The 10,663-nt window shown below is 37.5% G+C and overlaps 1 protein-coding gene and 1 pseudogene across 1 annotated transcript; one reads left to right on the plus strand and one right to left on the minus strand.

The window, feature by feature from the left end:
- LOC107711193 (UPF0585 protein C16orf13 homolog B-like) overlaps positions 1 to 1,159 on the minus strand; it is a 3,772-nt pseudogene extending 2,613 nt beyond the window's left edge.
- An 827-nt stretch (positions 1,160 to 1,986) lies between these two features.
- Positions 1,987 to 6,890, plus strand: mrpl12 (mitochondrial ribosomal protein L12). The gene is made up of 5 exons (XM_016516132.1): positions 1,987 to 2,215; positions 4,067 to 4,259; positions 5,014 to 5,091; positions 6,325 to 6,462; positions 6,709 to 6,890. Exons 1-5 carry the CDS (start codon positions 2,154 to 2,156, stop codon positions 6,823 to 6,825), a joined length of 588 nt encoding a protein of 195 aa, XP_016371618.1. The 5' UTR covers positions 1,987 to 2,153; the 3' UTR covers positions 6,826 to 6,890.
- Positions 6,891 to 10,663: the final 3,773 nt, after the last annotated feature.

Consider the following 10,663-nt stretch of genomic DNA (forward strand, 5'->3'; position numbering starts at 1 on the left):
TGGAAAGCTGATCTGATATTTACACGGGTCCTACTTCTTACCTTATCGTTCCGCAGGCGTTTTCCTCTTTTGTTTTTTTATCCGCCATCTCTATCTTTCTGTCGCTCGGCTCGGCTAATGTCCGTCCCATGCACTGAACGCGCTCTCCTCCACATCACGAGTAGACACGCCCCTTATTGCTGATTGGCTACAAGTTTGTTTTGCCATTCGGCCCGAATCAGTTTTCTAAAGTGTGTTTGAAAAATCACATACCCTGCCTTTAAACCCCTAATAGTTACTTTCTCATTTCTCATAGCCCAAGTCTATTTTAAAAGTCTGCTATATACAAAAAACGTAAATTTAAAATTAAAAAAAGTCATAAATCAGTATTACGTATATTGGCGTCATACCTCTGCAGTTCTGAAGGGGCTGTACTGAAGCAGGTTGATTGCTATAATAATGTCACAAGAGCTTTGTGGAAGTCCTGCCCATTTCTCCCAGGGTTGACTGGCATCCAGATACACCAGCTCCAGCACTGTTTTTGCCTTAGTGGCCCCTATATAAGCTTTGATACTGCAGCAGAGACGCCACATTACAAACCCTGATAATAATGACATTTGTAATTACACGGTAACAAAGAAAACAACCTGTGTACTGTACCTGTTCTGTGCTTCCTCCTTGATGTCTGAAGGCTGCCACGTGACAAAGGGCATTTCTTGAGCGAAGTGCGCCACATGCTGCCCTGTGCCTGATCCCAACTCAAGACCAAACAGCTCACGGTGAGACTGATCCTCCAGTAGCTCCCAGAGCACCGACAGCAAACCGTCCTGACTGCGCTCAGCTGCAGGAGAGAGCAGCATGATCTGCAGAAGAAAGGAACATTTAGTGGACTCTTGCTAAATGTTGAACATATTTATTTCTGTAAGCCAGGACCATGCATGTTATAAATGTTGCTGATACTTACGCTGCACTGTTGTTGCTCAGTGATGGCTGAAGGAGCAGCAGATGGATCAGGAGATTACCTGGATAAGAGGCTTCTGTCTGCTCCTCCCCTTCAAGTTCTGCACAACCAAAGAACTCAATATAACTTTATTAAAGAACCAAAGAGAGCATGCTAATTACCTTTCTATCTTGGATTTAATTTTGTGAATTAGGATGCTATTTTATTTTATACAGCACTCTGAAATGTCTGGTTCTGGTTAAACCGTTGTTTCATTTGGCCATAAAGCACATCAGTATAACACATAAAACACATTTTGAGCTATAGCCACACAAGTGACTAAACTGTACAAGAAAATCAGGAAATTACATGATTCGTGGGAATCTTCTGTGGGTTAATCAGTTTTCTGAGGGTTAATTTATCTCAAATGGTCCAACATAGGTTGCTCGACCATTAGGTGTGTATTTATTTATTTATTTCACTCGCTCGCTTGCTGGCTGGTTTGCTGAGTGATTACCTCTGTGTATTATTATTACATAATTAAAACAAAATACAACAGTAGTTATTAATTTTATTTTATTTGGTTTAAGCACAGTGGCCATTTAAGGGTCTTTTTATAATAGGAAGGATTTGAGAGACTAATTTTTACGGAGCACCTAAGTATTGTATGCATGCAGAACATTTTTATATATATTTTTTTTTATAGGGACCTGTAATTTTCACAGATAGCCCTATATGGCAAGTAAATAAATACATTTAAATAAGTTCATTTTAAATGTAGCGAGATTCGGATTTCTGTCAGTGGCGTTATTTCATACATTGCCTACTAATATTTTAGCTCGATATTTCTAGGATTTGTTTTAGAGACTTTTATGCAATTTATGTAATGCGTCTCAGTCATTCAGAGACTTTTATTTTAAAACCCCATGTATGTAGGTTTTTATTTCTGTACGTTTTCTTTAATATGTTTGCCCATTGTTTTAGGAGGCTATTTATCTTTAAATTAAGACATTTATTTAAGAGAAGGGGTTTTGTAAAACAACGTGACAGGAGTATTTTAAATAAAGTTTTGTCCCCCCGGCGCGATGCATTGTGGGTGGGTCAGGAAGAGCCAGTGGAGGACGCCATGTGCTTCTGCTAGAGGAGGTCTGACAGTCAGTTTCACACTGAGAGAGTTGTGTTTTGGGATCTGGCCTGTCGTTTTGTAGCGTTCACTGAACGGTTAGTCGTGCTCATGATGTACTGCAGCAGATACTGCGTCTGGATCGCGCTGCGGACCGCGGCAAACACACACCGGTAAGAGCCTGACAAAACCCCCTGCGTCTGCCAGCGCTCAAGGACAGAGAATTTACCAAGAATATTTCACATACTAGAGGTATCAGCAATGTCGCTGTCAATGAAACCCATACAGATATTATTATCATCTAAAGTGCACAAAAATCAACCGTAATGTGCTCCGATAAGATTCTGACATGATGCATCTTTATCCTGCAGCAGATCTGATTCTCTCAACGTCAAAAGTCAGGGAATATGCATGTAATAGCATAGTTCATATACTGTTTTAATGTTTACTTGAAAATGCAACTAAACGAGAATAACAGTGTAATTTACCGGAATGGAAGGTCACGTGACTTCTGTTAATGAATCATAAATGTATAATTTCCTCTCTATATTTCTAATGGTGGTCAGCCGATATTTAAAAAGCTGTGTGCTGACATGCAGGCTGAGACCACACTGAAAACCTGGGATTTGTTTTCTTGTTTGCACCTGGAAACTATTTTTAAATGGTTGAAATTAAGAAGCTCTGATATAATGCTCATTAGCATTTAATATGGTTTATTATTGAATCACCAATTAAATGTAACCACATCTGTGACATTGACCATGTGCACTCCTTTGTACTCAAGGTCAGTAGTGGATACGCTAACCTCAAGTTAAGAAACCTTTATTAGTATTATGCTGACAGTAGTATATTGTGCAACAAAAAATGCTAAATGGATCCATTTTCACTAGTGGTCTCAAGACTTTTAGAATCCACTGATTATTTATAATGCAATTTAATAGAAACGCACCGTTCAAAGTTTTGGGGTTGGTAAGATTAAATGTTTTTAATTTATTTGATTTTATTTATTATTATTGTTTTATTTACACCTAGGCTGCATTTAAAGGAATATATCACCCAAAAATGAAAATTCTGTTATCAATTACTCACCCTCATGCCGTTCCAAACCCGTAAGACCTTCGTTCATCTTCAGAACACAAATTAAGATTTTTATTTATTTTTTAATTATATGTCTTTGCCTTTATTAGGATAGGACCGTATATTAGACAGGAAGCGAAGTGGGGGAGAGAGAGGAGGGGGGCGGGGTCAGGAAAGGTCCGCGAGCCAGGACTCAAACTTGGGACGCCCGAAGCGCCCACGAGGCTGTTGGCGCCGACAAATTAAGATATTTTTGATGAAATCCTAGAGCTCTCTGACCCTGCATAGACAGCAATGCAACTGACATGTTCAAGACCCAGAAACGTAGTAAGAACATCGTTAAAATAGTCCATGTGACTGACATCAGTGGTTCAACCTTAATGTTATGAAGCTAAGAAGAATTGTTGAATAAAGTCGTTATTTTTGTTTTCTTTGCACACAAAAAGTATTCTCGTAGCTTCATAACATTACGGTTGAACCACTGATGTCTCATGGACTATTTTACCGATGTCCTTGCTACCTTTTTGTGCCTGGGAACATTTCAGTTGCGTTGCTGTCTATGGGAGGGTCAGAGAGCTCTTAGATTTCATCAAAAATATCTTAATTTGTGTTCTGAAGATGAACGAAGGTCTTACGGGTTTAGAACGACATGAGCGTGAGGAATTAATGAAAGAATTTTTTCAATTTTTGGGTGAACTATTCCTTTAATTGGTGAAAAATACAGTAAAATCAGCAATATTGTGAAATATTATTTATATACAAATACAATTTAAAGAGAGAATTTTCAGCATAATTACTCCAGTCAGCAGTCTACTCACATGATCCTTCAGAAATCATTCTAATATCCTGATTTGCTGCTCTTTTGCTAACAGAGAATAGATGCACTATATGGTATTTGTTGCTGCTTTTTGTGCTCATTATTGTTGTCTGATGGACTCATTTCACAGACACAACCTACAGAGGGCAGCACTGTGTGCCCTGCGAACACTCAAGACCAGCACTGTCAGGCCATCTGATGCCATTGCAACACCTCAGCTTGATGGGACACCCAAGCAGTACTCTCCCAAAATCCAACAGCTGGTCAATGACATCGCCAACCTCAAGCTCATAGAAGTGTCTGACCTCAATGAATTACTAAAGGTGCAGCACAAAACACCAGCCAAATAATGCTGTTTAATGCAAGACAAAATACAAGAAGTGCACTTGTATTGCACTTCAAATCTTAAAGGGTTAGTTCACCCAATAGTGAAAATTCTGTCATTAATTACTCACCCTCATGTCGTTCTAAACCCGTAAGATCTTCGTTCATCTTCGGAACACAAATTAAGATATTTTTGATGAATTCTGAGAGGAGCGCAAAAGAAAAGAAAAAAAAACTACTTTATTCAACAATTCTTCTCCTACACGTCACCCTGGTTCTCGTATCTTCATAAAATTACGGTTGAACCCCTGATGTCACATGGATTATTTTACCGATCTCCTTGCTATGTTTCTGAGCCTTGATCGTGGTAATTACATTGCTGTCTATGGGAGGGTCAGAGAGCTCTCAGAATTCATCAAAAATATCTTAATTTGTGTTCCGAAGATGAACAGAGGTCTTACGGGTTTAGAACAACATGAGGGTGAGTAATTAATGACAGAATTTTCATTTTTGGATGAACTATCCCTTTAAAAGTATGTTTTTTTTTTTTTAAAGAAAAACTTGCAGTTAATCTAATATTAATGAAATATATAGACACTTAAGTGTATAATCTTTTGTAAACGTAATGGTCAAATATAGTTCTTCTCTACATACGAAGTTGCTGAATTTGAAATTGTGAATATTCACTATATCGCCCAGCTCTAAGTATGATCATCTTTACTGATATAAATGTTGTTTTTTTGTCCCCGTTAGAAAACTCTGAACATTCAGGATGTTGGAATGATGCCCATGGGCTCAATGGCAGCAATAGCAGCTGCTCCTGCTGCTGAGGTAAAGCTTTATTAGTCATACAAGACTAGTATGTGGCACAATACATATTGTACTTTGTTGTTGTTTTTAGGAGCTTTGAGTAGGGCTGTGAAAATGGCTGAAAAACGAAATTCGAGTTTCGTACTTTAATATTATCAATATTCAAATTATATTCTAATTGAAAAGGCATAATTTCAGTTAGGGTGAAGAAAAACTTTTGGTTTCTCTCCTGAGGCCACAAGAGGGCGCATCAAGCAAAACATTACTAATGCCCGTTTATTCAAAGCAATAAAATAACAAGACTATCTTTGAAAAAAGTGCATAATGTTTAAAATAATGTTTATAAACCATATATAATTAAGTTTCTTAAACAATTAGAAACAAAACAGCATCATGTATGTGTAGTTTTATACAAAGGAATGAAAACCAATGACAAAGAGTACTTTCTTCATTTAAAAACATGAGATGCAGTGTGATGGGGAAAAACCGCCATCAAGTCTCGATGTTTTTTTAAAAGTTGAACTTGCATTAATTTTACATGGCTTTCTAAACATGCGGCTCCTTTGTGCGAGATGCGAGTGCAACGGTGATAGCTGTCCCTCTAGAAAATGCCATACATATGCGTTCGTTCCGTGTGATTGGCTTGGTTTCAGTTTTGACATAAACAACATCATCTCCGCATTTATGTTCTCTTTTTCCGCAATATTTTGAATGTACAACATGGCAGCGCCGCATCTAGTGGCTTCAACTGGATAGGCTAAAAAAAAGCATTAAAATGCAATGACACTTACATCGTCATCGCATCTCGTGTGCAACTGATAAGGCTGCCTGACGCACACCTAAAATTTGAATGCAATGCTTTTTTTTTTTTGCATTCGAATGGATTTTTATTTTAAATTCGACGAATATTCAAAAAAAACTATTTTGACAGCCCTAACTACGAATTTATTAGTAACCAGAAACTAACATTTGGTCTCAAACCAGTGCTCCCCCTAGTGAATGACAGCTAAATTTTCACACATTTTGGTGTTGTTTTATAAAATTGTTACCTGTTTGTAAATGATGTATGTATTATGTAATTGTAACAATTATTGCAGTTGTTGGTAAACTGTAAACTGGTTTTTACTGACCATTTGTTGAGAAAAGGGGGAAAAAAACTCAATTTTAAGAGCTTGAAATATTTTGTATATTTTTGTGCAAATGTAATGGTTGTGTTTGTGAAGTTTTTGCTGTAATGGTTAAATGAATTTGCAGGCAGTAGAGGAGGAGTCGGCACCTGCAAAGAAAGAGAAAACCCATTTTACAATCAAACTGACAGAATTCAAAGCGGCTGACAAAGTGAAACTGATTAAAGAAGTGAAGAATTGCATGGAGGGCCTGAATCTTGTACAGGTAAGATGTTTTTAAGTATTATGAAGGACTTTTTTTTAAAGGCCACAGTGGCATGAAGGCTAATCTAAATATATTTCAGTCTCTTATTAGCACATATCGGTCAGTTGCTGTCTATGTAGTTTGTTTCCAAAGTGTCAAAAGGCTGCAGACAGCAATGCAGCTCACTAGATTTTGTTACTCATGAATGTGAGTTGCTGCTGATTTTAATTTCTAAAGGACTCCGATTATTTTTCCTCTCATTTACAGGCCAAGAAGCTTGTAGAGTCTCTACCTCAGGAGATCCGGGCGAATGTGTTTAAAGACGAAGCAGAGAAACTGAAAGCAGCACTAGAAGCAGCAGGAGGCACTGTGGTGCTGGAGTGAATGTCTGCGTGCTGGCCCTTCACTTGATCACTTGTTACCTGTCAGTCATCGTTTTGTTCTGTTTTGTTCTTTTTTACGAAAAAAGGAATTTGAAGAAAACAAATAATGCCTTTAAAATGACCACTTGTTCCACAAGAGGTGGTCTGGGTGTTGAACTTACAGACTGAACTCTAATAGGCTCTGAGCCTGCAAACACACCACCCATCACTGACTCCTCCATCTGTCCTTTAGCTACACATGTGCTGTCCTGGGCAGGATGGATGGAGCTGGTCTGTCTCTGATACTGGGGATGTCCTGACAAAGGGATGTGATGCTATTGCTTGTGGTTAAATAAACATGTTATACCGTACTGTGTATCGTAATTGTATCATTATGGCTTATAGAGCAATAATCAATGCATTATAAAAGACCATTTTTGCCAGAAGTGAGTAACTGGTGTTCACTGCACAATGAATAATACTGTATCTCGTTATTTTTAAAGAGATATTTCACCTAAAATGTCACCCAGTTTTTTTTTGTTTTTATCCAACTGCTGCTCACATCTCACATTTCTCAGTGCAAAAGCCCATTCTGTGTGAATGAACCCTAAACATGCTGCAGAACATCTTTTATTCAACAGAATAAAATACAGGACCACATGTGTGAACTATCCAGTTAAGCATGTAATAACGTGTCAAGCATTTTCTCTGTTTTTGGTACTGGTGAAAATCTGACCGATTAAGCCGAGTTTAAATTCAGTATTGATTGTGCTGCCTGAAACCGAGAAATCTGACTGACCTAAAAGTATGTCAAGATTATGAAAAACATTATCTACATCGTAATTTAGATTCTTAAGTGACAATTCTGTAATCTAATGACTGGAATATACACTACACTATTTTTTTTTTCCCCCCAATCTAGTCTGGAGAAGTCGATAAATAGTTGCAGAAAGTCAGAGACAGGCTGCAGATTTGGTTGGAGTTGACCGATTTAGCAGTAAATTGCGTTTGGAACTATTTTCATTCACCAAATCGAGCAAAAACAGTCAACACTGACAATATATTCTTTCAATAAATTCAAATATTGAACTAAAATGTATGTTAACTACTCGTTTTAACTCTTGTATAAAATGTCAAATTTGCAATCGTGGTTTTCAGGGAAAACGTCACTCTCTTGGTCATGTTGCTCAACATATGCTGTGTGTTATAAATATAAAAACTAAGTTACATTTTTATGTTTCTTCTGTGTTTTAATTTCTCCACGAGATTCTCTCACAGACAGGCTGTGTGAGCCTCAACTGGCGCGATCTTGTTGTTATTGTTAATTATCCATTATCAATTGCCATTTACCCCGAATGTAATAAAACCAGAATCATTCAAATGTCTGTGCTTCCCTAATTAGATGTTTTAATCAGATTAGTTGTCCGGTCGGGCAAGTAAAAAATCTCTTCTTTCACTTGCCCCTTCAAAAAAAATCCACTTGTCCCAGACAAGCATTAATGTCAAGCAGGGCCGGACTGGGACGCAATTTCAGGCCGGGAAATCTCACACTCATCCAGGCCACACAGAAAAAAAGGGGCCAAAATTGTACCTTTTGGGGTACAACAGCTTGACACTGTAGCAGTACACTTAAAAGGACATCGTTGTACCTTTTTTACCCCTAATATGAACCTATTAGTACCTTAGAGTAGTAATTTGTACCCTTAAAGTACTAATTTGTAGGCCTACCTATTAGGGGTAAAAAAGGAACAAATATGTCCTTTTAAGAGTACTGCTACCATGTCAAGCTGTTGTACCCCAAAAGGTACAATTTTGGCCCTTTTTTTCTGTATATAGCTTATGCATCCACTACAATTTCTGAAACCACAGACAACCCTACTATTTGTATAATGGCCATCACATAAAAATGTCTAAACACTTAGTCTAAGGCCATGGAAAATAAGTAAAGGTTCTCTCTTTAACTGTACCAATTCACTTCCCTTTTCCTTTTCTTCATTTTCCCCAATATCTCTGTCTCTCCCTTCTTTTTCTTACCTGTAACTTCTTCACCAGCAGGTCTACTGTTATGAACAGAACTGTGTCCACCTTGTTGAAAACAACCACCTCATTTCAATTTGTTAGCACAGCATGTTATTTATCTTAAAATGACTTAAAGTATTTCAGATAAATGCTGTTCTTCTGAACTTTCTATTCATCAAAGAAACCTGAAAAAAAAATCGAATCTGTTTTCAACATAATAATAATAAATGTTTTTTGAGCAGCAAATCAGAATATTAGAATGATTTCTTAAGGATTAACGTGCAAAACTCAGATTAATGATGCTGAAAATTCAGCTTTGAAATCGCAGGAATAAATTACAGTTTAAAATATATTCAAATAGAAAGCAGTCATTTTAAATAATAAAAATATTTCACAATATTGTTGTTTTTGCTGTATTTTGGATCAAATAAATGCAGGCTTGGTGAGCAGAAGAGACTTCTTTAAAAAACATTGCAAAATCTTACTGATCAAAACCTTTTGACTGGTATATTAAAACAATTTCTAAAGTGCCCAAATGTCAAAATTAATACAATATATTTGTAGAAAAACTGTAATACTGAACACACTATTGAAATTGTTAGGCTGTGACTCATATTATTTTTGTGTTGCTGTCTCTAGCTCCCGCCTCTGCTAAATTTTTTTATGTAACTTTACAATCGATATCGATGTCCTATAGCAGGGATCCTCAAATCTGGCCCACGAGATTCACTTTCCTGCAGAGTTTAGCTCTAACCCTAATCAAACACACTTGAGTTTGCTAATCAATGTCTTCCGGATCATTAGAAAATCACAGGTAGGCCTATAGTTGTTTGATTAGGGTTGGCGCTAAACCCTGCAGGAAAGTGGATCTCGCGAGCCAGATTTGAGGATCACTGGTCTCTTGTTCACTCAGTCTTAAACAAAATAACTCGTTGCAGGCCTGGGACGTGGCTTGAGAGCGTGGTGGCCAAAAACAAAAACTGGCCGCTTCACTTTACAAACAACACAAAATGTGTTTAACTGCACGTACTTTATAGTACTCACGACCTGAGAGGCTGTATCTAGTCCAGTGACCACGAACAACAGGCACAACTGTACAGGGCGGCAAGTTCAGCAGATACGGGATCCAGTGAAGAGTATTCAGCGCCACAACTCATCAAAGAAAACTTATTTTTCCATGGATCAGGAGATTTTCCCGGTCAACAAACAAATGGCTAAAAAAACAACTGTCCGTTTCCTGTGTAAAATATTATATTATCAGTACAAGCAACTTATAAAATAAATTACAGAATAATACAGACATTATTGGTGAATATAATACCATGTACCAACATTTTAACAGTCACTAACTGTAGGCTAACATGCTATTCGCGATTAGCATTTTTCCCAACGTTATGTCGCATTAAATACACACAGTAGTAAACACAAGAAACAGATAATTTACCTTTAAACAAGTAGATAAGCATCCCAGAAGAGCACAACGATTTGTCATCCATATTACTGGGTGTACTTTATCATATTTGTAGAGAACTAACGTGGATTAATGAAGCTGACCTGCACTTGAAGCCCTGAACAGGTCAGTGAAGTTGCTACATTTCACTGCTTCTTCTGGCCGCTTCCTCTCTTTCATCGAGTCCCGCGCATCAGTGTTGCCAATTTGGGGATTTTGTCGCCAAATTTTGCTACTTTCTCATTGTAGCTGCGACTTTTTTTTATTTTTTGCGACAAGGAGCTATTTTAGCTATATTTAAATAAAACTAGCGATTTTTTGGAGATTTTTTATTTTTTAATTGGCCACACCCTGCCGTAGTCCCGTGACCTCTCACGTTTGCTCTCAATCA

The sequence above is a fragment of the Sinocyclocheilus rhinocerous genome, unplaced genomic scaffold (genome assembly GCF_001515625.1).
Source record: "Sinocyclocheilus rhinocerous isolate Xijiao unplaced genomic scaffold, SAMN03320098_v1.1 scaffold115, whole genome shotgun sequence".
Classification (NCBI taxonomy): Eukaryota; Metazoa; Chordata; class Actinopteri; order Cypriniformes; family Cyprinidae; genus Sinocyclocheilus; species Sinocyclocheilus rhinocerous.

What these genes read in the sequence shown, in the direction of transcription:
- mrpl12 (XM_016516132.1), top strand. Translation starts at nt 2,154, where the DNA reads ATGATGTACTGCAGCAGATACTGCGTCTGGATCGCGCTGCGGACCGCG. An exon ending in ACCTCAATGAATTACTAAAG is followed by an intron (nt 4,260 to 5,013) that starts GTGCAGCACAAA and finishes TGTCCCCGTTAG; the next exon opens with AAAACTCTGAACATTCAGGA. An exon ending in CAGCTGCTCCTGCTGCTGAG is followed by an intron (nt 5,092 to 6,324) that starts GTAAAGCTTTAT and finishes ATGAATTTGCAG; the next exon opens with GCAGTAGAGGAGGAGTCGGC.